This window comes from Dromaius novaehollandiae, chromosome 3 (genome assembly GCF_036370855.1).
Source record: "Dromaius novaehollandiae isolate bDroNov1 chromosome 3, bDroNov1.hap1, whole genome shotgun sequence".
NCBI lineage: Eukaryota > Metazoa > Chordata > Aves > Casuariiformes > Dromaiidae > Dromaius > Dromaius novaehollandiae.
The window spans coordinates 34,031,189-34,056,736 of NC_088100.1; the positions used below are offsets into that span (position 1 = coordinate 34,031,189).

At 44.3% G+C, this 25,548-nt stretch overlaps 1 protein-coding gene and 1 long non-coding RNA gene across 3 annotated transcripts in view; one reads left to right on the top strand and one right to left on the bottom strand.

Moving 5' to 3' along the window:
- Positions 1 to 6,322: 6,322 nt before the first annotated feature.
- On the bottom strand, positions 6,323 to 22,565 carry LOC112980773 (uncharacterized). Of its 2 annotated transcripts, none has more exons than XR_010388240.1 (3): positions 22,034 to 22,565; positions 9,036 to 9,788; positions 6,323 to 8,047 (listed from the first exon to the last, which is right to left on the bottom strand). It is a non-coding gene; the product is annotated as an uncharacterized LOC112980773 (long non-coding RNA). The 2 variants fall into 2 exon arrangements; XR_010388239.1 differs by lacking the exon at positions 22,034 to 22,565 and adding an exon at positions 20,726 to 21,421.
- The window catches only part of KCNQ5 (potassium voltage-gated channel subfamily Q member 5), a 306,273-nt gene continuing 302,375 nt past the window's right edge, over positions 21,651 to 25,548 (top strand). Inside the window, exon 1 of the mRNA XM_064508669.1 lies at positions 21,651 to 22,089. Coding sequence (XP_064364739.1) covers positions 21,716 to 22,089 — 374 coding nt within the window. The 5' untranslated portion in view covers positions 21,651 to 21,715. The remainder of the gene's footprint in view (positions 22,090 to 25,548) is intronic.

The following is a 25,548-nucleotide window of genomic DNA, read 5'->3' on the forward strand; positions in this document are numbered from 1 at the left end:
AATCAGAACTAAAAAAATGCTGTGTGTAGGAGCCTCTGCACTTCAAGCAAGCTTGCATTCAAAATCAAAATTAAATTTCCCACAGGAAGGAAACTCTGAAATTGCACAGTCAGCTTTATTCAGCATCAAGGGATCCCTCTGGCAGCCCCTCATGGTCACCTGCTGCAGAATAGGGGTCTCAGAATATGCAGCATTCCCTCCTGATGTGGGTTGCCTGGGATTTTCAGGGTGTTTCAATTGATTATACTTGGCAGACTTTTTAAATAAAAAGGCAATACATATTTTTAACAGGAGGGCTAACTTGTGTACGTGCATTATATATGTCTGTATATATATATGTATATGAGATACAAGAGAGTCATTAGCTAATTTCAGAAAGCTGTCAGAGTAGTGTCTGAATCACTGCTGATTATTGTTCGATGATGAGAAAAGGTCAGTGAGGCATTCCAAACTGACTTTTTTGATGTGTTTTGTCTAAAATACAAATTGTGGATAGATGCCTCCCCCAAGCAAGGCAACTGCAAGTTGCAGCTATTCCAAGGCAGGTGGCTTATTCCCTCATGTAAACAATAAAAGGCAGCAGGTCTCCAAGCAGAAGCTGGGGTGATGCCGCCTTTCCCGAGCCATAGCTGTGCCGAGGCTGCATCATGCCTCCAAGGAGGTGGTAGGTCATGCACACACCTGCACATTCACCATCCCTGTGCCCCTCACCTCCCTCCACTTCTGCTTCCATGTTCACTCCTTCATTAAATCACCACAATACTTTGCAAAAAGACCCTGGAGGTTCACATTTTGCCCTCCCTGTTTCCCAAGAGCCCCAAACAGTGCAAGCTGCAGACAGAGTAGGGGCAAGACCTGTGGACAGAAGATGTTAGGAAACGATGCCTTTGCTCTCAGTGCTGTTTCACCGAAGGCCTCACTGAGGACACACTGCTGGCACCTTACGTCTCCTGCAATCTTTAGCCCCAGGGCAGGTTTTCAGCACACTGGCCGTAATGGGCAAAAACCACTGTTCCAGGCCTCTAATGACACAGTGCATTTTTGCTTTCCCTCTCTGCTACTGAAGAAGGAAAAGGAAAACATAGCTGTCGCCTCCTGACACACGGCCAGCTGCTGAAACAAGCTAGGTCTGCTCCCACCTCCCAGCACGACGCGATCCCACAGGAACAAGTCCAGACCATGGCACTGCCCCTTTCCTTGTGTCAAAGCAGAGAATATACCCATGTATCTAGCCACTCCAGGGTCACTGGCCTGGGCTCCTCAGCAATGAAATGCCTTTTTTCTAGAGCTGGAAATAGGTGGAAAGGAGAAGATGGGAGGAGGGAAGGGAGGAAGCATGGGCTTCTTTCCTTTCCTTTCTTCATGCTTGGAATTAAAAGGTCTCTATAGTGTCCCCTGTAGCAGAGGTCGCGCAGGCAGCTGGCTCTGCCCACAGCCTCCAACGCTCTGCTCTGCAGCGGCACTCTTCCGCCAGGTTTTTGGGGGCAGTTGCTAGGAAGTCAGTGGGGCAAGGGTGTGTTTTTGGGGAAAGACATGGATACTTACGGAGTGGAAGCTGCACCGCAGTCAATAAACGGGCCTATTACAAGCATCTAAATATTTTCAGGGCTCAGTACTAGTTTAGTGCAGAAAAGCTGTGGTGAACTGCTGCCAAATTTGGCATCAGCAGGGATTTGGATTGCAATCACTGACAGAAAGTTACACTGCTTTTTAAAATAAACTTGGCAATGGACTCAAGAAAGTTTACCATCGTTGATGCAGAAGAAAAGATCAGTGGAAATATGAGAAAATACTGGAAATGAATATTGTACATGCAGGAAGATTAACAAGGAAGCCTAAGATGTAAATTACAGTGTTGCCCCATGTTAACCTGCTATTCCATGTCTTAGATTTTTACATGAGAGATAAGTAGATTTTTTTTTTTTATTTTGGCCTCACTTGGAAATGATCTTGGAACATTTTTAATGGAATACTCTTTTACTTGTAATTTAGTCTTGCTTGTCTCTCACACCTAAGTGAGAGTGAACTTATTCTTTGATTTAATAGTTATAAAAGATCACTCATGACACAGGAGAACTATGCTGATATTTCTTCTGTGCCCTTTAAAACCTGCTCAGTTAGTACATATTAGAAGCAGAAAAAAACCACCTGAATTGGCCAAAAAATGATTTGAATGTCTTAGCTGATTTTGATTAGCCTTTCAATAGATAACTAGTTTGTATTTTTCTCAGAAAGTGTCTACTTTAGATGTGAACCCTTTTTTGTTTGATTAACTGTATGGGATGAACGAGGCTTCAGTTTGAAGAGCTACTACGTTTTTCCTTCAGGTCTGCATCTCAGATCAAAATATCTGAAAGAAATAGCCAAGGGTACAGAGCAGTCATGCAGCTTCACTCCTCTTGCAAACAGCTCTGAAACTACTGTAAACAGCTGCCTCTACTGTATGAAGACATGATACTAATATCAACCTTCTTACTAAAGGTGCAGGAGTTTCCAGAAGTGGCCTTTTGACCACTGTTAGAAAAGGGAATGTATGAAAAAAGCCTACATAATAAGACTAATCACGAGGATATGTTCTGATACAGGGAGATCCTTGTAATTTTAGTAGCCTAATGTACTGTTTAACCTCAGCCAACTCACCAGTGTATCATGTTGTTAAGGAGCCATTTCATGGCATGGAAAAACAGACTTGGTTTTTTGTTTATTTTCGCAATTGGGCAAGTGGCTGCTACATGAAGATCAGTATCTTCACATTGCCCATATTTCCAAATCAAATTTGAAAATCAGGTATGATAATGGATGTAATTAGATAAAGCAGATCACTTAATATAGCATGATGCTAAATTTACTAATTAGTTATGTTTCTAAATCATTGTATGAGATGGTGGCTATTACCAGTGAGGTGCTTTTAACTCTAACTGAAAAATGGTTTTCATGACGGATGATTGTGTGCTAGAGCAAATGCACTGAAGTCCTTCAATCACTAAAATACTTCAAATATGTATGCAACTCTCATAGTTCCATCAAATTCAGTGGAATTATCTACATGTGTTATTATAAATAGATCGCATAATTCAGGTAAAATCAGCCAGAAAAAAACAAGTATTGTAAAGTATCTAATCTCAGCAGTAGAAGATTTTGCTTATTATAACATTTTCCTTAAAAAATTTCTTTAAAAATTTTCTTTAAAAATTCAGTCTCACATTCATTCGCTACCTACCAGACCTGAAGAATGTCAAGAGGATTTACCTTTTGTGTTCAGAAAATCATTGAGTGGTAGATAATATGAATGACTATTTGAGAACTAAATTCTGAAGTAGATGCTATTATACACTCTGTGCCAGTTAACTGAGTGTTGCTCTATCTTATTATTACCTACCAGAGTCTCATTTTTTTATTTTGACAAAAACAAAACCTTTTATTATTTTGATTACAGTTGATAATCAAACCACTAGCAGAACATGTTTTCATTAAAATAATGTAGCTCTCTTTAACCGCTTTGTGAAGTCTTGTCTATTTCACTGAAATTTCCTTTTTGTAAGAAAAAAATGGGATGAAAGGTGCTGGAAAATGTCAAAATAGCTCATTTTGACATCTTTAAATGAAAGTCTTATACTTTCCCTTTTGAAATGGCTTTTTACTTGGATTTTTGTGTTTCATATAGACAAGTGTGCGATGTGTAAGAAATCTAAATGGGAAAAAATTGATCCATCTGAAACTAGATTTTTTTTAATTTCGCAGAACACTTCAGTGCTGAAGTTTTTCTTGAATTGGGATAGAAATGTTCCCAAAAAATTCTGGAAACATTTTCTTTCTCCATATAGTTCTAGTTTTCTTTAAGTTATGAAACAGAGGTGTCATTAGAACTACAAGTCAAATGGCCTATAATAACTGTCTATACTTATATCTATCCTGAAAGTGTGAACAGACACTAAAGCTTTAAGAGAAGCAGTTATCCAAGCACTATGAGGCTGTTAATTGGGAATCGAGAGACAAGCACTTATCTCAGATGACTCCATTCTGCAAATTTTTGAAGAGCAGAGTAGAGACTGAGGAACTACGTCCTCTAGATATTTCCTTGAAACAACCAGCCCCCAACCTGGTATGAGGGGAGATATTCCTTCAGAGAAAAGGTAAGTGAACCCTTCGAAACTTGAGGAAGGTACAAACCTTGTTTTCCCATCTGAGATGTCCTGCAAACCACATGATGGTCCTTGTCTTGTGCAGAATGAGGTTCAGCCGTCTCAGAGTAACAATCCAGGTTTCGCCCTTGAGGCAGCAAAGAAACAGCAGCAGAAACAGGTGACATTTAATACTGCCATTCTAAAAATGGAGGCAGAGGAAACCAACGGCTTAAGCTTTGGGATGGCAGGACGACACTTCCCAGAGCTGGCAAAGGGACAGGACTTCCCAAGCAGACCCTGGCCCCCTCGCTCCTTGGCCACGTGGCAGCGAGGAGCAGGAGGATGTGGGTAGTCACAGAGTGCCCTAAGCACCAGTTTATGTAGCTACATGATTGCCTACTGCCAAGCCTTTTCAGGGATGCTGCTAAGTCAGCACGGTCCAGCTCAGACCGTGGCCAACGACATGAGATAAACAGGGTGTAGATGTTCTCCTTGATATTGTGATTTTGCCTAGACCTACACCTAAAGCCAACAGTGCATAGCCCTATGTGCAACATGTAAAAGCAGGAAACCAACTTCCATGCTTCCCACAGGTTAAAAAGTTGGCAGCCCGTGTTGTTTCTCTTGCTTCAGCAGTAGCTGAAGCAGCAGCAGAAGTAGCAGATCCTCAGAACTTGCTGGAAATCTCTAAACACTGGGAGGTGGGATAAATCCAGGCCTGCATGGTGATGGCTTGAAAAGTGAGTCTTTATGGTTCTGCCCCCAGAATAGCATAGCTTCAGGCTGAGTATCAGCTTACCAATGGAAAAAACAGAATGATTTAAAATGTGTTATAAAGAACAACATATATAAACAAATTGAGATAATTTCTATGTTTTCCTTGGTTTCTGCTCATTATGAAGCACATGGCCAATTTCTTTCCTTTCACTATTTTCCCCAATAACCTAGCTAAGTAAACATGTTTTTGACAGTGTTTATACTATAACAATACAAGCGCACCAGCTCTTACATCAATAATTTAAGCAACCTTCATAAAACACAGTAAAAAAATTACAGAGCAAGTGAAATAGATGTCTGTCTTCTTTTCTTTTGTTTTTTTGGTGAGTGGAATTTATACCAGTTGGGTGGTGTAGTTAAATTCCACTTGTTTGAGAAGTTTACAGTACTATAGTGAAGGATACCTGAAGAACAAACAGCAAACTTCTATATGAGTTGCTGATTATAGGAGTCCTGCTATGTCATAGCAGAGCTATAATAACACTCTGGTACTGGAAATATTTCCCACACAACATTATAAATGTAGTTGAACTCTGATTTCAGTAATCCTTCTCTAATGTCAAGCTGACTGGAGCAAAGGTGGGGAGCAGCTACAAAACCCTGTCTAAATACAAATCATTCCATGTTTAGTTTTGGTTTTTAATACTATGCAGTTTTACCAGAACAACACCAATAACCTGCAGTAAGGCTGATTATACTGACTAGATTTCAAGCAAGATCTCCAGAGATGAAAAGTTGGAGTAATATCCAATTAGATTGACAGGTTTGTACTCAAAAATCTCTAAAATCACTCCTCTCTCATAATGTAATTACTGGCACAGTAAAGAATGCCAGTGACCTTAGCTAGGTTAGCGGGGGAAAAAATAAACATGAAACGAGGTAATTTTTAAAGAAAAAGGTAGTTTTGCAATTTGGAATAAAAAAATGGCTCGATAATAGCTCCAAAATAAAAATAACCTTGTATCCCAGTACCGTTCCAACCAATGATGGCCAGAAACGTGCATCCAAGTGCATATTCTCAGCTGGCTGAATAGTCAGAGGTGCTGGATATCCAATAGTTACTGTTGAAATGTTAAAAATTAACATTGCCATGATATTGGTAAGAATTTGGATTTTGCGTATGACTTTAGGCAACCAAAGCAGAAGAAAGCTAGTTTCTGGCCTCTCACTCTGCAAACAGCTCTTTTGCAGGCAGACTGCATCGACTCTCTCGCTTGCAGTGGAGATTTGTTCACATATCAACTAGCTGCTTGTAGTCTTTCAAGCATTATATTAAACTAGTCAATAAGCAGATAAATTGCTTTGGTGGAACGGGGAAGGGAACATCAGCATTAAGTGAAGGAGAGAGGAATATCATTCACGCAAGTGTGCACTCAGAGTATTGTACGTCATTGCCTTTCACAATAAAACAGCAGCATAACTTGGTTTCCGTAAGTGTTTAATCCACTCCTTGTCATCTTGCTATTTCCACTTGTATGTTTAAATTAGGGTTTTTTAAAAGTGGTATTCTAGTGCTTCATGATTAAAATTTTTAAGGTGTTTTAAAATTATCTGCAGGGTAACTGAGTCAGATTTAGATTGGTTGTGTATAATAACACGTTTGTCAGTACGGTGGAGCAATGTAACAACACACTACAAAACCTTCCATTAGAAATGCATACCCGGTACAAGAATAAGAGCATTTAATTGATTTACCCTTGTGGTTTAAATTTTCTACTCTTAGTCATGCATTAAAATAGATGTATTTTACACAGTGACAAATGTACAAAACATCTCACTTACTAAGCAACATCCGATCGTGTCAGAGTTCTCCCAACTGCGAGCCAGTTCTGCTCCATCTATGGCAACCGACGGAGGTGATAAGCAAACCGCACTGCTTTTCAATATTAATGAAGAGCAGACATGTTTAATTATGGGCTTTTAAATCATCTTAAGCAGCATAGCACCAGCCTTCAAAAAGTAGAGGGGGCTATCACTATAACACCATCACAAAGCAACAGATTATTACTCTGATTTTAGAGTTTGAAAACTGGGGCTTAGACATGTCACATAATTTCCCCAGATTTGCTCAGGAAGACTGTTGGCTATGCTGATAAGAGAATATTGACCTCCTGCCAAACTAATGGATTTTCTGTAGTATCCTCCACACACTGCACATTCAAGATAAATCAGCAACAGTTAAATTAGAAAACAATCTTCTGACAGTTCCTCATGATGTCTTCCCTTTTCTGAATCCAAGAATTAGTTTTTCCTGTTACCTCATTCCACGAAAGTACTTTCACTCTAAAGCTGAGGTCCTAAGACAACACTGGCCAAGGCTTTTAGTTCCTTTTATACGCTGTCCCCCAACTAGCTTAGGAAAGAGGAGGTGTTGCATATCTGGGGACTTCCCTGCAATGTGTTATACTGCTTAGGGAAGTATGGAGCAATTAATTATAGAAGTCAAAATTAAGAGAGTTTTCATAAAAATCAAAACAAAAATCACAAAGACTGCACTTCTCTGTATGCTAAATAACTAGCTCAACATATGTTTTCCCAATATAACTAAAGGTTTACAGCCCCAGTAGAAAAATTATTTAATAACAATGCAAACCTTTCTCTTGTTTAAAATTTTGTAAAAGCTACACCATAAATCATTAACAAATATATTGCAGAGAAAAGCTTTTCTCAGGCAAATATCTATATTAATCCTGCCTCCTGATAAACCTGATGATCTCCTGTTGTAGTAAAATACCAAGTCTAATCATGTTGTGCTCTGCATGCCTTTAAAAAGGGACATCGTGCCTAAAATGAGTACCACATTACAATGTCACCCACCTGAAGTTCTCTGAAAGAGTCAGGCAGAATCCTGAATATACTAAAGGGCAACATGATAGATGCTGAATGCTGTTCACAAAATTACTGCAAATCAGAGGGCTGGGTAGGACACTTCTAATTATGCGCCCTTCTTGATATTTCCTGAAGGTGTCATCTTTGCTTTTCTGCCTGCTCAGAAAGCGTCTGCCCTCTGAACAGGGGAGCAGAGCTGGGAGGAGGAAGGGGAAGCTCCTTGGGGCTTCTCTCTGCTTCAGAAGGATCATTTAGGACCTTGTCCTTCATGTATCGTCTGCTCCCGTTCCACTCACCCAGGATTCATCTGCTTCTGCCTGCAAAACACATTTCAAATAGCTTTTGACAGTATATGTGATGAGGAAGGAATCAAATGAAATATTCTACTTGCATTATACCATTTATTTATATAATATTGACATGTGATATTGAAATTTCTTCATCGTGTAGCTGGGAGTGAAAAAAAGCTATGCCTCTAAGCAACTATTACTTCTTCAAGATTAGAGGCCTAAAATGGTCAACATGAGATGGTTGTGCCTGCTAATACAGGTTTACTGGTTGGTTTAGGCGGTGAATAGCATGCATGTAAACACTGCTTTTGCTGACGTTAGAAACCACTGGCTGCTTGCACGGATCGTGGATCTCAAGACTGTTTGCATATACAAGTTAGTTTTTACAAATAACACTAGAAGAACAATTTTTAAAAGGGATCAATAATAATCGGTATGACATTCTCTATTTAAATTTTAAAAAATAAATGCCATTCAATACCAGAATGTCACTTAGTGGAACTTTTCATGAGGTAAAGTAATAAGAAAAAAATGTAAAGGAGTACAGTGTGGTAGAATCACTACTTGTACCAGTTATGGAAGGGTATATTTACTTTATGTCAAAAAAGAATATTAAATATGTTACTAAGCATTTTATTATTTCAAAGCTCTGTAACACATTGCTGAAATAATTGCAGCAGAAGGCAAGGAAAAACACAGTACTCAGGGAGACAAAATGTGGAATACATGTGGAATTGTTTTGTCTTCGCGGTGTTGCTCCAAAAGCAGACACATTCTTCTGGTGATTGGGGTAAATAATATAGTTATCCACAGCTTAAAAGTCACAATCTAGGAAGCACACATTTCCTATATGCTACTGGTATAAATGAGGGTAGGTAACCCGCATTTAAAATAACTATAAATAGAGGAGGCTAGCCTTCTTTATACCATTTTGGAGTATGAGGACTACAGGCAACGCGGGAGAAAGAGGACTAAATGTAAATACCAAATTCGTAACTCAAAACAGCTTGCTTACCTGCAGTTACACGTCTTTCATGAAATCTGTAAACCACCAATTTCATTTTTAAGTAACTGCAATCATCTGATCGAATGCACTAGTGTGACAGCTGATAAGCATAGCCTGGAAAGCGCGTAGGATTGTGTGTTTCCACAGCCCAACACCAGCCAGAACTCCACTGCTCAGCTGCCTTCCTTTCAGCCGCTTTTAAACAGTGCGCATGGTAATGAATAAAACATTGCAGTAATCAGTTTGAGAAGACTTAAAGCCAGGGACAGAATTTGGCTCCAAAAAAGCGAAAGTCTGCAAATGTTCTCCGATGGGAAGCAATTGAAACAATATAGAAAAGTTAGGTGGTATTGGATCTTGCATGAAGTAAACAGAGCAGCGCAGCCATGGTAACTACTGCAACAGTTCATCTTTTCTGATGTAGCTCGGAGGAACTCACAGAGCTACTGATCTTGCACCTCCTTTATTTTTTTTCCCCGCTTACTTCCTCTTCCTTCTTGATATGAATCATCATCAGTGGGCAGGTGAAGAGGAACTGTCAATCAACATGCCTCTCTGGGCTCAGGAGATACGCTTCTTGTCAATAAAGATAAGTGTACCCTTCCCCCGCTAGAAAATATGTTACTCCCCAGTTGCTTGAGGCCCCAAATTACAGGACTGAGCATTTCTTTTCAAAATTTCAAGTCTCACTTGCAGTCGTTGAATAGCCAGCACATGACTGCACCAAATTGCCAAATTTTTAAATAGAAGATGCATGGCTTCCTGAAAATAAATAGAAAAACTGTCAGAGAGTATATGCAAATGAGTCAAATACGCAAAAAAGTATATTTTTTTCATAATTCTTAAACAGGTACTAGCAAATAAAGAGTCAGAAAATACAAAAATATGGCACTACTCTTTCCTTATTCTCTTTCTTTTTAACCGGAGAAGCACATGTGCTATGCAAAAACCTAAAATAATCAAAAACAATGAGCAGTATTTGTCACTGATGTCACGCTACTGAAGTTAGTACAGATACAATAGGGAACAGAATCTGGACCCACATCTTAACTACGCTTTTTTAGATGAGTATTAATTACACAAATTTCATTCAACAGTTGTTCTTGCAAAGCTTAATCCTCTTAATATGTAATCACCTGTAACGGTTATTTAAAAAGGTGTATTTAACTTAAGACTGTTGTAAAACATTTAAGATACAATAACAAAATGGTACTCCAGAAACACATAAAGGACCTCAAAAAGAAACGGAAAAGCAATGTAGATTTACCACAGCTACCTGCATAAACTTAACATGCTCACGTGATTCTAGAAATAACTTAAGATTCTGGAAATTCTTATCAAGAGGGATTGTGCTGTCTGAAAACTAAAAGTTTTGGCATACTTTTCATGTGGCTACTTCTTGAAGTGCCCACTCTCTCTGGGGAATAATTCGTGACAGGTAACGTTTTTACAACTTGGTATGAGCAGGGACAGAAGTACTTCGCCATAGGAGTGTTAATTAACACCGTGCACATTTGAGGAGGGACAGTGTTGAAGAGCAACATGCATAAAATGATGCATTTACCGTCATTTCAACGCAAGTCTCGTCACAGCCACGACGACTTCCAAGAGGGAAGGATGGATGGGGAACGACACTTTTTTATTTGGGGGGGGGGGGTTCATGACTGATTGCACGTATTTTCCTTAATTTGGGGGCGGGGGGGGGGATTCTGGGCGATTGCATGTATTTTCCTTGAAATCAGCTGGCAGGACAAGAGCACTGGCTGCGAGAGCCGCACGCGCGGGGCCAGGAGGGAGAGGGGCAGGTCGGCGGGCAGCGCAGTGTCCGCGCCGGGGCCGCGGCGGCGGAGCCGGCGGAGCCCCCGCTCCCTGCGTTGCACCGCGCTGCCCGCGCCGGGGGCGGCCGCCTGCGCGGGGCGCGGGGGCGCGGGCGGTACCGCCGGGCGCGGCGCGGCCGCCGCGGGCCGCCAGTGCCCCCTGCTGAGGGCGCCGGGTACCGGCGGGCCCGGAGCGCGGGCGGCCGCCTCGGCCCCGGCGCCGCGCCCCGGGCTTTAGGAGGAAAATGCACCGGTTCCGCGGGGAGCAAATAATTCTGCAAGAGCAGGTAAGGCCACCCGGGGAACTCCTCACTCCTAACTAGCGTGGTCCTTCAAGCCCAAATGCCTTCAGCAGGTCTCTTCAGCCAAAGGCAATATACAAAAGAGACTGCCAAATATTATATTAAAGAAAAAAAAATTGTTTGGTAACTGGAAATAAGACCCTAAGGAATGATGCTTGGGTTCTGAAGCAAAATTGCTCTTCTGAAGTTATCGTAAGCATTGCCACTGCTCCCCTCTCAGTCAGAAATGCATCCTCTGTTGAACAGAATTGAACAAAAAGTGTTTGCACCCAAAAGGTGCTTTCTGGGTCTCGTTTGCTTTAGTGGGAAACTACCTCAACTGCTACACTACTCAAGTGTACAGATTAGCTCTGGAAACCGAGAGGTATTCTTATCAGTATGGATTTAAATATGGAAAGAGACAGTGAATGGAAAGAACAGCTTCAATCAGATATTTTAAGTTACAGCTGAATTGTACCTTTATGGCCCCAGTCGATGTGTTCTGTGAAATGTTCCAAAACACTCATCTCTAAGCTTTCAACCATTTCTCACTTCTGCTCCACCAAAACCTTCTCAGAAAAAAATGAGTTTTGCTATCAGTATCTAATACAAGGAAAGTAGAATAATGGTGAAAACCATTTTCAGCTGAGTTATGAAGGTAGTCTGTTGCTTTTATTTAGCACCCATAATTGTCTTCTAGGTCATCGTTTCTTTTTGAAATGTGTAAGAGTGGTGGTTCCAGTACATAATCTTTGTACTGCAAAAATCATTTTGGAACCATAGTTTTACAATTCGCCTTTTAGAAGATAATGGTTTAAATTTCTAGTTTCTCTCTTTATTGCAGTGATAAGATAGCTGCTTCTATAAAACAGTCTAGATAATATGTCATATCTCCCTTCAGCAGCTACTGCACACATGATATAGGAAACTCTCCTGCTACTGGTTACTCATTAAAGTTAAGTGATAGGGATCCACATGGCAAGGTTAAGTTTCGACATTTTAAACCCTGCTGAAAGTTGCTAATAATATTGTTTAATTTTCATTCCAAGGATTTACAGTATCATGAACTTGAGCTGTATTTTCCTCTTCTCACCAGTCGGAACCAAGGAAACTTCTTGCAGAATAACAATCTTCAGGCAGAATAATAAAATAAAGGCAGAATTTGACTCCTGCTTAAATGAAACAACTTAAATGGTTTTAATGTGAATGTCCTATTAACTAGAGGCAAAGTCAGATCAAGATTTTCAGAAAGGACTAGAGATGTCAGTGTTCAAATAGGGAAATGCTAACAGAAACTTGATTTTCAAACCAGAAGTGTTCGACACTTTCTTAAAGTGGTCCATCATGCAGGGCATCTGAAATCACTACTCCCTTTTAAAAAATACCAATTTTGAAATGCTGCCTTTTTATTTGGGGGGAAAAAAGGGTTTGTAACAAAGCCTCTCCACACAGAAAAATCCTGCTGTAAAATTTCAACCAAGTTCAAGCCATCTCATGCAGAAAAGAAAGAGATAAGAAAAAGGATTTTCACTACAGGAGAGAGGGCTGGAGAAGGGCAGTACTGGCCTGCAGGACCCTTGGATCCACAGTGAGGACAGGACAGGCACTGAAATCTGTGCTGCTCCTCGCAGTTATGCTTAGAGGCAAATGCGTTACGACATCTCTCTCGGCTCGTTTCCCCGTCTCTGTGAACTATCCCCTTTTTTTGGAAAAGCAATCAGAGGAGCTATTATGTCAAACCACTGCTACCCTTTCAACCCTGTGCCCCCTGCACCCATCGCTGGTGATGTGGCAGCAGGGGCAGGATACCAGCAGTGACAGATGCTTATATGTCCTTACAGTATTGACCAGGTCAAACTTATCACAGGGTTTTTATTTCATGGAATAGGTCATGAAGTATTCATTGCCCTGGGTTATTTAGAATCATCAAATAATTTAGGTTGGAAGGACCTTCTTGAGGTCAGCTACTCCGGCCTGTCCCAAGCCCAGCTAACCTCTGAGTTAAGCCAGGTTGTTTGGGGCCTGCTGAGTTTTGAAAAACCCCAAGGCTGGAGATTCTGCAACCTCCCTGGGCACCTGTGCTAGTTTCTGACCACCTTCAAGGAAAAAAGGCTGGGTTTTTTGCCTTATATCCATACTTGTACATCTTGTTTCTCATGTAAGTGCTCCTCTAGTAAATCTGGCCTCTAGCATTTGATTGTCCTCTCCCTAACCCCACAAGGATATTAAAAATCCTTTGGGGCTCATATGCTTCCTTGCACACAATGATGTATGTGGAGATATAATACAAGTTAGCGTCAGACACACAACAGCTTGTTTTTCATTCCTCCTTTTAAATAAAATAGCTACTTCCAGCCTTTCCTAGGAAGACAGCTGTTAGATCATCCCTTTAAACTGCTCGGAAAAAACCCTATTCTCTACAAATACCTTACTCCCCATTTTTATGATTCTTGCTTACCTGTTGTTGCAAACTTTGTCTCATTATTGTTGCTGTCTCACAGCCTCACTAGAGCATCTGTATTCCTTTTAACTTTAGCTTCTTGTTTTTTTCTTTGTTTTTAATATTCTCCTGATGCAAGTTTTTAAAGTGTGCACTTTAGGGTGAGATTTAAAAACAGGGGTGACTAAAGTTAAGTGCCTAACTATGCAGGTAGAAGCCTAAGCAATTCCTTTCTGATGTGTTATCGTTCCAACAGCTCCCATTGAATTGGATTACTCATCCAATAAATAACAGGAGCATTTGAGAGCCCTACTGACCTTAGACATTTTCCCCTCCACTTTTATGTTTTACCTAATGATAGGAATAAATCTCACTGAAAGTAGGAATGCAGTAGCAGAAAGGAAGAGCCCTAAGTATGTAATTCTTATTTGTCTTAGAAGGAATTTAAAATGCAAAAGCTTTCCAGCAAGTAGTTGTTTTCTAATATAGTAATGGATTTATATACTTTCAGAGTCTATATCTGTTCCAGCCTTCTGTGATACCCCCAGTTTATGAGCAGGTTATAGTTATGTCACTTGGGTAATTCAGAGGGCATCGAGATCTTCCTCAAATTCTCTGAGGATCATTGATACTGTCAAATTATTTGAACAGGCACAAAATTAAAAAGGCCACATATTTTTATAATTTTTAATGGAGATGGAGAATAACTTTTTTTATTTTAAAATACACCTGCAGAGTACGTTACGTTCATGATTGATCATCTAATTCAGAAAGCATATTCCTTCAGAAAGAACAGTCCTCCAGACTGTACACAGTACAGTCATCTAGTTTTGAGCCCAGTATTTATGCTATGAATAAAGCCTAAGACACAGCAGCATTTGCATGCAAGATGAACAGCTGATGACCGTTTGAGAATACTAAATCACTCCTAGATTTACAAGAGAGTTTAGGTAACATGAAACTCCGTGTCTTTTTCCCTAAAATCTGCACTCCCATTCTGACGGCAGAAACCAGGCTGCTATATTAGGAACTAGGCCATCTCAATAATGCATGAGGCATATAGGAGCCTGCGTATAGGGGTCACAGATGCCAGGACATGGAGCAAGCAGCTTGCCGAAGGGGCCAGAAGCCGGCAGAGTGCGTCTTCTCTCACGTCCCTCGCTCGAGACGAGTCACACTGCCAGCAGTACCTACTCAACAGCTCTGTGGCTTCAGTGCTCCTCGTTGCCTCATGCTGCTCAGCTTCCTGTGAGCAATGCACAAAAAACGTTCAGTGTTTCTGAAGTGAAAGCCCTCCGATGCATGAGCACCAGAAGCAGTTGACTCTCTCCATATCACTCTTCAGAGATTTTCTTAGATTCATTTGGGCTAGAGAGAACAAGGATGAGCATGTCTCCCTCATCTAGAGACATTTAGAGTTAGGAGTATTTTTCTGTGTAGGAGGGTTTTATTTACAATCCTTTTGATAACTGACCCTCTGGTATCTCTAAATATTTCATGCAAAATAGTCATGTTCAGGAGAAAGGAATGAGGCACCCTGTGCAACTAAACAGTATAGATGAAAATTATGGTCCAGGTGGCTCAACTGTAGACTGATGGGCTTCTAGGTATTTTCAGAAGAAAAATTTTAGGCAATTCTGAAATATTCATGTGAAAAAATTTCAATGTCTTAAAGATTAGGCCACAACAACATAGGAATTTTCAAAACCACAGCTCCTACAGTTCAAATGGAAGAACTCTGAGGAGAAGGGGAAGGAGGAGATTGCCAAAAGTTTTATGTTTGGCAAATAATGATGGTCATTATACTCTAAAGAAAACAGTCTTAATGAGGCATATCAGAATATCATATACCAGCTTCTTCCAGTTATAGGCAAACATCTCTAGATGACCTATGACATAAACTAAGACTATGCACTGTTGTGTCTTAACAACGTCTGAACAGACATTGTTGTGATCTTTGCTAATGCGAAGATCAAGTTGGGTTTCTACAGAATATTTCCTCCATACCCAAAGAAACCAGAAAAAAATCTAAACCAGAAATCTTTACTTGTCTCATACTTTGCAACCCCACCAAAATAATGTCTTCCTGCTGAATGCCTATGTAGGCACTACTAAGGCCCAGGCATTTCTGACGTGTTTCAAGTTTGAAATTAATTTTCATTTAGTTCAGGGAGTTTTATTCTTGGGATTTTTTTTGGAGGTTTCTGTCTGTTTTACCTGCATATCTGCCAATATTTTGACCTTACTGGATTTCCTGTAGGTTGTTACTGTGCCTGCTGAAAGGAACTGACTACTTGCATGCTAGCCAAGTTGCATTCTTCTCCTTGATAATAAATGATTTTGAAGAAAATATCCTAAGGTTCTACATTTCACTTTCTTACTTAGAGACTGTGTTTGGCTACAAAAGACTGCATTAAACACTAACAATTTTGAGTGACATGTTTACCTGAAAACTTGTATGTATTTGGAAGAATATAATTCAAAAAAATCTAAATATTTTGATACGAAAACTTTAATACAAAAATATTTCATATTATATTTCAGGTCTTATATGGTAAACTGCTTTGCTGTTCACAGCATAGAGTCATGTCTTTTCTTCGAAATGGAGCAAATGCTTTGGTGTCACTAGATTACAGAGTGGGAAAGATCTATGGAGCAGATCTTGCTACTGTGGGAGAGTTGCCACCATTGAAGACATATGGTCTTGTTCTGGCACAAGATTGTTTGCTCAGATAACTGAATCACAGAATAAGGGCACTTTGGAAGGAGGGAGGAAAAGTACCACAAAATAATACAAAAAAACCCAGAAAATAAAACGAAGTAAAAGAGAAGAGCAGAAGAGCAATTACAGAGAGACAGTGTTGGGGGCTGAGCATGACTGAATGGACAACCATGCCTTATTAACAGGCAGTAATGTTTAGATACTTAGTTAAGTAGGAATTAATAGAATTAATTAATTCTCTTATCAGGGAAGAATATCTGATAAGAGTAAGAGGAAATTGTAGATGTGAGAAAGCAAAATGAGCATTTTGCATGGAAAGCAAGGCCAAGAACTGCTGCCCTGAGCTTGGTGTGGCAAGGGCAGGAGGCTGAATTGTCCTACCGAGCGGGGCTGGTGCAGCCTGCTCCTGGCAGAGGAAGCCAAAGGGGCAGAGTGCAGGGCTCTCTCCAGTCACTTTGGGAACTAGCCCTGGTTTTTACAGATGTACTAAGCCAGCCAGTGCCATTTCTGGCATACCTCCGGCCAAGAGGGCAAAGGGAACAGGTGTCGAGAGAGCGAGCCATTCGCTTCCTCTACTTGGATTAAAAGGTGGTCTGAGCTGGTAGTAACCCAAGTGCTTATCAGTGTCAGTTGTAGTCTACTTGAAATGAAAGCCTCATCTCAGTACAGCTCTTTGTGCAGACAAGACTTCCTCAGAGTTATCAACTTTGTCTAACAGTGAGGTTAGTACTTAAAGGGATCCAGGCCAAGGTTGAGGGCTGTCCTGACTGAGACGCAGGGGAGGTTGGGCAGTGCTTTCTGCATTGTCCGTGCACACAGTGCCTTGTGCTACTCATAGTCTTGATTCTTTCATTTCTGCGGAAAGAAGCTCGCAGAAAAATACTCCAACATGATAAATTCAGAGTCCTGCTACAGCCACTAGTGTGTTGCATGCACTGGCTAGACAGCTTGTAACATGCATCCTGCCATGCTCTTCACCTTGTTTGCCATTTTGCTGCTGTTTTATTATGCAATAATGATGATTCATTTGGAGTTTCCTGGAGATGCAAGCCACATATCACAAGGCCACCCAACTGTCGCAAATACCAAATGAATTGTTCCTAACACCTAATTGACTTGAAAACTTTTTCCTGACTGTTGTATCCTTGGCTTCAGGAATAGTTATATGCATCCCCTCCTCCATATAATTAGACAGAAAGGTCAAAATCTTACAAAGAGATGCAAAACTAGAGTGTATGTGATATCTCACAGTATTATGTAACACAAAAATAGCTTATTCACAAGGAACTTAAATGAACTCAAAACATGATACCATGGTAAGCTGACCTTTGCAGACTATAGTTACCAAGGCCCTCCAGCTAGCACTCCAGCTGCCTTTCTGGGTAAAACAGCCACTGTATGTATGTGATTTGTACTGTTCCTTTTTTTGTAGCACTCTGTCTTACAATGTTCAATGTATTTATGCTAGCAACACCTCCAAGAATGAGTTGCTACCACCCTCAGTGACAGATATGAAACCGAGGCACAGAGAGACAGATTTCTCAAACACACTGAAGTACCAAAAGATGCAGACAGGCACACAGCAGACTTTGAATAACTCATTAAGCATCTAACTGTGACTTCAGGCAACTACATGCTTAGGTAAATTTGACCTGAGTGGGACAGACTCCAGCTCATATCTGATGGAGCTGCACAGGGCAAGACTGCGAACCCAGCAGCCTGAATTCTGGCTACAGCCTTCCAGCTCAACCATTCTTCTTTTTTTTCCCTTAACAGTTTAACAAGGTTTTTCTTCCATTAATGTAGTAAGCTACAGTCAGCCCTGTGTTATGATCACATGAGCCCTTTTGTGTATTCCTGTTAAACACCTTAACAGGTGTTATATATAACAGTTATAAATACTGTAAGTGCAAATTTAGCTGTTGTGAAGGCCTGCTTTAACTTCTAGTACTTCTAGATTGCAAAATTTCAGTTGGTAAATGGCTTTAAAAGAGAACTTTACATATTGTTGTAGAAACATATTCTATTATCAATACAGGAATGAGGGAATATCAGTACTACTTAAATAATTTCCTCTCTTTTATTCCAATGGAACCCAGAAACACCGATTTCAGGCAACATGATCCCAAGTAACATATTGGAAAGAAAACCTTGAATATCCTAAACATGTGCAACATTTTGTAGTTGTCCAGAAAAAGTCAGAGGTATCAGCTGGTCCTTCCACAAATCAAGATATATGACATTTGATGTATACATTTGGAATTATGCAACATGATCTTAAAGACTGTGATACACGATTTTGGAAGGATATGTTGTTGCCATTAGCAATAAAGCATAGCAATGGCTACTCCCCAGTTGCCCTCGGTGTAGACCTTTCCTTGTCCCACCTGCAGGAGGGGTGTAGTACACCTGCAGGCTTTCGCTAAGTCCAGATTCCTTGGAAAGTTCTTGCCTTGGCCATTACATCAAGTAGATCCTGTTACTGACACCTGAACCCAGGACGATGCCGCACTTTGAGGGCACGCTAGAATTTCACACGACTCATCTCTGTAGGTATTATAGAGTCAGAAGCCAAACTAGCAGGGAAATCTGTTGTCTTACAAATGTAGACCCTTATTTTGCATTAAGAACTGCATTAATACTTAGAGGACCACTAGAACTTTTTACATAATACATGTCTTCTGCCTAACACAGGGCTATTAGCTGCATTTGAATGCTAACCATCTACTCAGTGTTTGAGTGATACATCACGCTCTGATTATCTGACATGCTAACAAGTAAGAACTTCATTAATTGCCATCAATCTTTTCATAATACATACTTTTTCCAGCATTATTTAATAAAAGATAATGGAAAAACACTTTTGCTCACACACAATAAAGTAAAATACTTAATTCATCACTAACAGTATTATATTTGTATGCTTCTAGGTGTCTTTGCATGTATGGCTACATTTCAGTATTGGCCTACTATTTGTGCTCACAAACTGTCTTCCTCACTATTATTTAAATTAATAGATGACTTTAAGCACCACTAGAGGGCACAGAATTATAACAGTATTTCTTTGGGGATAACAAAAAGTGCATCAGGAACAGGAGTTCTGTAGTTTTCACGGTTTATTGTCCGTAGCTCGCAGTTTAGAGCCTCGATGCTGCCAACAGTGATGCCTGTGTTTAGCTGCACGGCTGCAAGGAGTCCACTGGAGACCGGCTCGCACGGGCACGGCCACTCGGTGAAGCTCCCGGGCAAGCGCGTGCAGGCCAGGGCCTTACAGCGTGGGCAAACCCAACGAGTGGCTGGAGCGCGTGCTCGCAGCTTAACTGCGCATTTTAGCTTGTGGGAATTTGAGTACCAAGCCTCAAATATTTTACTCCGGCGACTAAAGCCGGCACAGTACAAATCTAAGCACAGTGACGGCGACACAGCTAACTTCAGACGACATTCTGTACATATTTTGCTCTACATGGCTGCTTGGGGATGAGAAAATTCAAAAGACTATAAACACTTGCATATCAAAACAGAGAAATGCAAACAAGTCGTAAATGAAGGATTAACTCACTCAATTTCCAATTCAAAGAAAGAGGAGTAGATATGGGCTACTGGAAAGCTTAAATATTAATGGGGTTGCTGTGGATACTTATACCAACTATTTAACATTTGTTTCGACACGTGTGCCATTTCTGCCATCCCTTATCACGCGTGTGATCCCGCCGGGGGTCACGTTAGAGAGCTCCTGTTCGCAGCTGCCTGCGGTGGAGGAGGAAGCGCAGTGACGAGAGGAAGAAGGTGAAATTCTCTGTGTGGAGGCGACCGGCGGAGGGGCTGTGGAGACACCGCGGCAGCCACCAAGCTCCGCTGGTGGAAACGTCGGTGCCACGTGTCGGCCGCTCCTCGCGAGCCGGTGCCCGCAGCCGGAGCACAGCACGCTGCTCCTTGCGGCTCCTTTGAAAGTTGGCGGTGCGCGTGCCCCCCGGAAGCTGCGCGCCAAGGACACCCCAAACTCCACCGGTCCCTCGATGCCCCAAGGGCCGTGGGCGGGGGTCGCGTCAGCGGCCGCCCCGCTGCGTCCGGGGACCCGACGGCGCGCGTTGCGGGGGGAGCGCCGCTCCGCGCCGCCACCTGCGGGCGCCCCCGGCCCCTCAGCGCGCGCGCTCCCCCCGCGGGGCGGGGCGGCCCGGGAGCCGGCCGCGGCGTCACGTGAGGCAGCGGCCGGCCGCACGCGGCTGCGGGCGCGGGGGGGCGCCGGGGGCGCCCGCCGAGCCCCGGCAATAAACGGCGCCCAAAGCGCGCGCGGCTCCCGCTGCGCCCCGCCGGCTCCGGGCGCGCCTGGCGGAGCGGCCGGGGCTGCGGAGCATCTCCCGTTGTTGTTGTTTGGGGTGGGGTTTTTCTAGGGCTTTTTTCTGTTTTTTTTTTTTTTTTTTTTCTTTTTGCAAACTCACCTTGATGCGCCGGGGAGTTCAACGCCCGTCCGCAGCAGGGGGAGCTTCGTTTTCCTGCGCGCACCGAGCGTCGGCACCGCTGCTCCCCGACCGTACCTCGCTGCGGCGGGGGCCGCCGGGCTCCCGGCGGGAGCTGCCGAGCCCGGCAGGGAGAGCTGCTCCGCGCCGCCGCCGCCGCAGCTGGGATTTACTCGCTCGCCGACGCGCGGGGCCGCGGCCGCGCAGCTGCCGGGGCGCGGAGGAGACGCCGGAGCGGCGTGTGGGAGTGTGCAACGCCGGGGGACTTCCCGTCTGCTGGCCCGCCGTGCCCCCGCCCGGGGCCGGCCCGGGCTCCCCGCCGCCCGCCGGGCTGCCCGCGGGCTGCCGCCGCCGCTGAGACTCGCAGCACTTTTGTTACTTTCGCGGACTTACATGGACATCTGCCGGGAGCGCGCCTAGCCCGCGGGGCCGCGTCCCGCCCGCACCGCGGGGAGCAGCGAGCTCGCGTCCCCCCGGGGCGCTCTCCGCGCCGACCGCCGCCGCCGGGAGCCAGAGCAACAGCTTGCCCGGCCGGGCGAAGCGCCGCGGGAGGGCGGGGGCAGCGAGAGGTACCGCCGAGCCCCGGCGCGCAGACCTCCCCCCGCCGCGCCGCGCCGCTGCCCGCCGCCCCCCGCCGCCCCGTCCAGCGCCTCCGGCCGCCGCTCGCCCGGGCCCCGGGGCCGCGCCGGGGGGGCGGCGCTGCGGGGCCGGCGGCCCGCGGCCAGCGGCGGGGGGGGAGCCGCCGCCCGCGCCGGGGCCCCCCGCGAAGCTGCCGCACCCGGCCCGCCGCGCCGGGCGAGCAAAGTGGCCCGCGCCCCCCCGCCCCGCGGGCGCCGCCCGGAGACCCTCGGCCGCCGCCCGCCGCCGCTCCGCTGCCAGCTGCGGCCCGCCGCCGCGGCGTGCCTGGCCGCCGCCGCCCGCGCCCTGCTCCGCCGCTGTCCCGGCGCCCGGCCCGGCGCCCGGGGTGATGCCATGCCCCGCAACCACGGCGGCGGCGAGGAGGGCGGCGCCGCGGGGCTCTGGGTGAAGAGCGGCGCGGCGGGGCGCCCGGCGGCGGGCATGAAGGACGTGGAGTCGGGCCGGGGCAGGGCGCTGGTGAGCGCGGCGGCCCGCGGCGACGGCCTGCTGCTGCTGGGCGCCGGCGGCGCGGCCGCCCCGGGCGGCGGCGGGCTGCGGGAGGGCCGCCGCGGCAAGCACGGCGCCCGCATGAGCCTGCTGGGGAAGCCGCTGTCGTACAGCAGCGGGCAGAGCTGCCGCAGAAACGCCAAGTACCGCCGCCTGCAGAACTACCTGTACAACGTGCTGGAGCGGCCCCGCGGATGGGCCTTCATCTACCACGCCTTCGTGTGAGTACGGCCGCCCCGTCGCGTCGCGTCGCGTCGCGTCCCCCGCGGCGCCGGCCGCACCTGTCCGCGGGCGCGCAGGCGGGCACAGCCGCCCCGGCGTGGCGCGGCGCGGCGGGCCCCCTTCCTCCTCCTCCTCCTCCTCGCGCTGCCCCCCGCATCTCTCCGCGTCGCGCTTCCAGCGCCCGCGCGCATTGAGCGCGGGGGCGGCCGCGGGGAAGTCCGCGCGGGGCCGGCGGGCGGGGAGAGGGGAGCGGCGGCCCCGTTTCACCCCGCGGAAGAAGCGCGCTGCGGGCCGCGCCTCCCCGGTGCCCCGCCGTGGGAGGCTCCCCGCCGCGCCCGTCCCCGTGGCCTCGGGGCGCGGCGGGCGGCTGCTCGGGGCGCGGCGCCGGGGAGCCGCGCGGCGCGTGCCGCCCAGCCGCGCCTGCCCGCCGCTGCCCGCGGGCGCTTCCCCGCTGGTTTCCTCGTGGGGGCCGCGGGCCGCACCCGGGCAGCGCTGCGGGGCTGCTGGCGCTGGCCGGGACCGGGCACGTGCCGCTGCAGCAGCTTCTGCCCCCGCGCCGGAGGTCCCCTTCGTCCGGGGCTTGGTAACCTGCCGAGCAGCTCGGTCAACTTTGAATTAACAGTTCACTCACTTTGCTCCTCTGATACTTGTCACTTCTGTGCTTTTTGTTTTAGCAACTAACTCCTCCTTCTCGGTGAGCGCTCTGTGCTCCCTCTGAAAGAGCGTGTGACTAAACTACGCGTGCAGTTGCACTGCTCTTTGAAAAACATTATTGCCACTGCACCACGAAACTTATGACGGTATCCATCTGCACATCTGCAGTGTTCCTTTGCTCCTTCGGTGTTACGGGGTTTGGTAACGGGCGGGAGAAAGGCCCAACTTTAACACCCGTTTGGGTGGCCGACTAGAACGTGCAGTGCACGCAGTGCAGCCTGCAGCACGGGGTCATTGCAATGGAGCGTAGTCCTAGATGAAAATGTTGCAGCAAATTCATTATCATTAAGGTGGACAGAACTGATTTTCAGTATTATCCAAGATACTTCTGTGTTTGATCAGAGAAAATGTGTCTTGAAGAAAAGAGAAGGTTTAACTGATTTGCTGCACATAATTGTCTTTTCCATGGTTTTTGCTAGAGTCAAACTACTGGTTACAGCAGATTTGGTGAAAAAGCAACTCTTCCCTAAAAGCTCTGTGTGCTAACCTAAAGAATACTCTTCTCCCAGCAGCAGGGGAATCCCCAAACCCTACTTTAATAACAGTTTTTATAGCTGAAAAAATACTTTGCCAAGAACATGGCAGTGTGATTAATGAGATACTTCATGGATAGATTTACTTAGTAGATCAAAATTGCTATAGATGATAAACAGTAGAAATATACTTAATGTTTTATTTTGTTCCGTAAAAGGATTTTTGTCCGCTCAGTACAGCTGCTTCCTCTATTATTTTGCTGGGAGAATCTACACTTACAGATATAACTTTCTTCTTGGACGGCATTTATTTGATACGTTTTGCTATCTGGTTTCTTAACAGCTGACTCCTGTATCCTATGGAATAGCTAGTACCTAGTGTGAAAACCACTAAAGTGTTTGCTAAGAATTGTCTTGCTGCGCTATCCTAAGTTGCCATATAAAATCTATAATTGTAGCTTTGGACCTTTCTCTCTGAGAGCATGATGAAAATTAAAACAAATAAAATTCAAGAGGGAAATAAAGTTGAGAAGTTTAAACCTTCCAAAAAAAAATATTTCCAAACAGAGCGAAGTCATGACACAGCAGCACTGTAAACAAGGAAGATCGCCAGCTGTGTTTAGATAATTGCCTGCATAGAAAGAGTGCCAGTTTTAATTTTTAATTGCAAATGGCAATTTTGGCAGCTGTAAATGCCAATAATATATCTTTTATCTGAGCAGATCTGTGTGAAGCAGTTTGAAACATTATTGTGATATAAAGGCACCTAGTAATAATACTACATTTAAAAATCTGTCACTGCTACAGCTCCTTGCTTTTAAGGTGCATTTTAAGTGGACACTTCAGGTCCCATTGGATGTCAATTTGAGCAGCTTGGTTGCCACTCTAAAAGTTATTTTAGTGTATTTATATCATTCTGAGTTAATGACCACAAATATTTATATAGTGTTTTTAGTGTTGTGGGTTCATTTCTTTTCAGCCACCTGATTCAGCCACAACTGCATCTTGGAAAATACATTTTCTTAGAGAAATAAAAAAAGAAAAAGAAATATCTACCTGAAAGTCCTGAAACACTGAAGTAACTTAGAGTTCCAAGGACATTACTAAGTGTGTGGTTGAGACATCTGCTCCTGCCTTTGCTAAGCTATTCTTGATCGGAGTAGAGCCATTTGTAGCTCTGTGCTGTTTCTGTTACAGGAATGGGCTGTCAGCTGTAAGAGTTGGTCTAGATTGTTGGTCTCCTGAAATGAAACTCACTAACATGCAAGTTGAAATAACCTGTTTGCTTCCAGAGTTTCAATTTAATGTTGAAGATATGTTTATTTAGGTTTTGCTGGTTTGTTTTTGAGGACTTCAGCACCACTAACCAATGAGAAACCAGTGATATTTTCATTTCTCAATTCTATAGGGAAAAACACTTTAGAGCTGAGAATTGTGCATAGCATTCTCTCCCTTTTCTGTTTTTTGCCCTTTTGAATAAGAAAAAAAGGCCAGCCACCTGAGGAATGAGTCTTGTGACCTCCATTCAGAAGTCAACTTGTTAGTTTATTTGTAAATATAGACTTGCAAAATGCTGGGAAAGACAGCTGTTCTGCTACTAGATTGGGTATTTACTCTTGAACATAGGCCTTTGACTTCAACATGATTATGCTGGGTACTAGAGCCATAAATTACGTGTTTCGTGGCTCCCTTCTGTATACCTCAGTAGCTCGTTACATAGAAGCCCTGATGAAAATCTGAGATCTTTGCTGCAAGTTTTTGAAAAACTGCTTTTCAAATACCACAGTCTTCTGTTCTTAATCATTTAGGAACAGTTAAAATATGAATACTTATACAATCAGAAAAGAACATTCATACCATTTGTGAGTAATGAGTCAGTAACTTAAACTCCTGCTAGTAAAATATTTATGCCACACCACATCACATACACATGGAGTATGTGCATACTTAACATGCGCACATATGTTAAAATGCTGTGATGCTGTAACTTTTTAAAAGCATTGTCTTGGAATGTCATAGGATTTCTGTTTTTGTCCTTCTTGTTTACTTAGATTCTTTTTGGTTGTTTGGTTTGATAAGAATGCAGAACAAATACTGTGACATTGTCTTTGACTGATCAAAGGGGAATTCCAGATTTGTCACAAATTTAACTCTGGGTTTCATCTTCAACTGTCGTAAGGATTTTGTACTACTTTTAGTCTTAATTGATGTTCTGAGAAAGAGATGGCCTGAGCTGCTCAGAAACCAATATTGCTCTTTGATACTGTTTAT